The sequence below is a fragment of the Gekko japonicus genome, unplaced genomic scaffold (genome assembly GCF_001447785.1).
Source record: "Gekko japonicus isolate JY-2015 unplaced genomic scaffold, Gekko_japonicus_V1.1 scaffold2685, whole genome shotgun sequence".
Taxonomy (NCBI): domain Eukaryota; kingdom Metazoa; phylum Chordata; class Lepidosauria; order Squamata; family Gekkonidae; genus Gekko; species Gekko japonicus.
The window spans coordinates 1-2,847 of NW_015169867.1; the positions used below are offsets into that span (position 1 = coordinate 1).

Below are 2,847 nucleotides of genomic sequence, written 5' to 3' on the forward strand. Positions count from 1 at the left end.
CTTCCTTCCACCTCTTCAAGCCTCCATAGTTCTTCCTTCCTTCCTTCTGCTCCACCCCCAGCCGCCTTCCTCCAGAGGCTCGAGGCCACCTTCAGACGCGCCTGTGGGTCAGGGTGAGTGCCCACTGAGATGCCTACCAGCTGGGGCCCACCACTTTACTCCAAGGCCACCCGGGCAGCAGCCTTGTGGCACCAGGGAACAATTGTGGCACCTACAGAAAAAGCCCCACCATTCCGACGGGACAACTGGTCATGGGGCGCAAGAGGACACGCTGAGCAGCCGCCCCCCTCCTGCTCCTGGGAGTCTGGCCATGCCGTGCCAACAGCCTCTCGGCCTGTTGACCTGAACCGGGGGGGGGGGGCTCTCATAGACCTGGCAGCTTGTCTCCGCTCCCTTGACTCTGCCCCCTGCACCCTAACTGAGCTCTCCGCCACCCCGTCCTCCACGGGCACCAGAGGGCCAGGGTGCTGCACTGCTGGCTGGGGGGGGGGGTGGGGGGCACAGCAACCTCCTGCTTATGTAGAAGCCACCCACCGCCCACTGGGGAGGCAGGAAACAAGAGCCGGGCCCGGAGCTCTCCCGGGACGGGGTTCTGCATCAATGGGGCATGGATTGCCTCCGGCCGGCAGCCCACAGGGAAGGGGGAGGAAAGCGAGGGTCAGGGAGACCGGGCGAAATGCCAGCTCCCGTCCTTGGGCCTGCTGAGCCCCGGCCGCTCACTGTGGGCTTTCCAGGGCTGCCCCCGCCTGCCCCTGGAATGGCACCCACCGGGCGAGCCTCCTGCAAGGCCACCCTGGCCAGATGATGCCCTGCTGCCGCGGCAGACTCTGCCGGCGGGGGAGGGGATGGGGGGAGCACGCAGCAGCGGCCACCGCCGCCAGGCCAGGGCTTCCCTCGCTTGGAGTCTGGGAGGGGCCGTGGCTCAGTGGCAGAGCCTCTGCTTGGCATCCAGAGGGTCCCCGGTTCAGTCCCCGGCACCCCCAGACCCTGATCGGGCAGGAAGGGATGGGGAAGACCCCCTCCGCCTGAGGCCCTGGAGAGCCACTGCCAGTCTCAGTGGACAAGACTGGCCTGGATGGACCCGGGGGGGGGGCAGGTTCAGGGCGAGAGCACCTGCTGGACGTGCAGAAGGGGCCTGGGTTCAAACCTCGGCGGCGGCATCTCCAGGGAAAGATCAGGTAGCCTTTGATGTGAAAGACCTCTTCCTCTGTCTGAGGCCCTGGAGAGCCGCTGCCAGTCTCAGTGGACAAGACTGGCCTGGATGGACCCGGGGGGGGGGGGACGGGGGCCAGGCTCAGGGCGAGAGCACCTGCTGGACATGCAGAAGGGCCCTGGGTTCAATCCCCAGCTGCGGCATCTCCAGGGAAGGATCAGGTAGCCTTTGATGTGAAAGACCTCCTCCTCTGTCTGAGGCCCCGGAGAGCTGCGGCCGGTCCGAGTAGACCAGACGGACCCCGAGGGGCCACCGCTCAGATTCAGGGCCCGGTCGCTTCAAGCGTTCCTGCGAGTCCCCCACGGGGGAGAACGGCGAGGAACAAGCGAGCCATGGCTCCGTCCCGCCCGCAGGGCGGCCTGTGCAGTCGGTCAGGCCGGAGCAGGTGGCCGAGCGGCCATCAGTGTCCCACTCTCCCCGGAAAGGGCCTTGGGCCCGCCTAGAGATGTCACGGCCCGGAAAAAAACCCGGAAAAATTTTGGGGGGAAAACGTTCCCCCCCCCCCGTTTTTTCCCTGAAGCTTTTTTGTTTTTTTCAGAAAAATTGGAAAAATTGAAAAGAGAAAAGGGAAAAAATGATTATGGAACGTTCTATTTTAACATGATGAATAAAATATTTTAAGACAAGGTGTTCAAATATTTTCCAAATCATTTCTAAAATATATATATATGGTATCAGATTGATCTAATATCTGTGCACTGAGGACAAGCAAGTCCTAGGTTACAAACTGAACTCTCCAATGCAAGAACAAGATGCACTTCTTCCTTTAGGAGGTGCGATTGTCAGAAGAAAATAAAAAAAGTTTCAATTTTGTTTTTGCATGTGGGTGGGTATTCTGTTTGTAATAATTGTTTGGATACACTATATTTTTAATATGCTAGCTGTGATAATTTCATGCCAAGTAAAAATGTCCATAGTCATATTTTATGTTCCTAAAGTAACAGAATGACTTTCAATCTAGAAAAGACACAAGAAATGCTAATGTAGCATTTTTTCCCAATTTTTCTGAAAATTTCCGTTTTCCCCCGAAAAAAACCAGGAAAAAGGGGTTTTTTTCCCGAGCTTCAAAATTTCCAGAAATTTTACATCTCTAGGCCCGCCTGCTCCCCCCAGGGACAGCACAGCCGCTCCCGCCCAAGGGGGCAAGAGAGTCACCCGGGAGGGGGCGGGAGGAGCCCCCGAGGGGGCAGCGTACCTTGTTCGGCTTCACCGCGCGCTGCAAGTTCTCGATCCATTTGTCCCGCTCGGCGGCCGATCGACAGGCAAAGCATTTCGTGCCGGAAGAGGTGGTGACCTGAAAAGCGGAAGGAAGGCGACACGTGGTCTGCCTGCGTGGACCCATCCCCCCCCCACGCGCGGAGCGCCCACAGGACAGCCCCCCCTGCCCCCCGGGGGGGTGTACCTCGAAGCAGAACTCCTGGCCCAAGATGCTGCTGTGGACGGGCTTGATGATGGAGTCCTCGTCCAGGTTGAGCTCCAGGGCCTCGGCGGCACTGCTGGGGCTGAGCAGGGACTCGTGGGAGTGCGACTCCTTGAAGCTCTGCATGAGGCGGGCCCTGCGGGGAGGGAGCGGGAGAGGGAGAGGGAGAGGTGAGGTGCGGGAAGCAGGGTGGGCGGGGCGGGGGGAGAAGAAC

General features: G+C 59.9%; 1 protein-coding gene across 1 annotated transcript in view; it reads right to left on the reverse strand.

Annotated features, from left to right (window-relative positions):
* Positions 1-1,294: 1,294 nt before the first annotated feature.
* LOC107115670 (ras/Rap GTPase-activating protein SynGAP-like) overlaps positions 1,295-2,847 on the reverse strand; it is a 43,638-nt gene continuing 42,085 nt past the window's right edge. Inside the window, exons 7-9 of the mRNA XM_015417427.1 lie at positions 2,616-2,769; positions 2,409-2,507; positions 1,295-1,501 (exon numbers count right to left, since the gene is read on the reverse strand). Of these exons, the coding sequence (XP_015272913.1) occupies positions 1,295-1,501; positions 2,409-2,507; positions 2,616-2,769 (460 nt within the window). The remainder of the gene's footprint in view (positions 1,502-2,408; positions 2,508-2,615; positions 2,770-2,847) is intronic.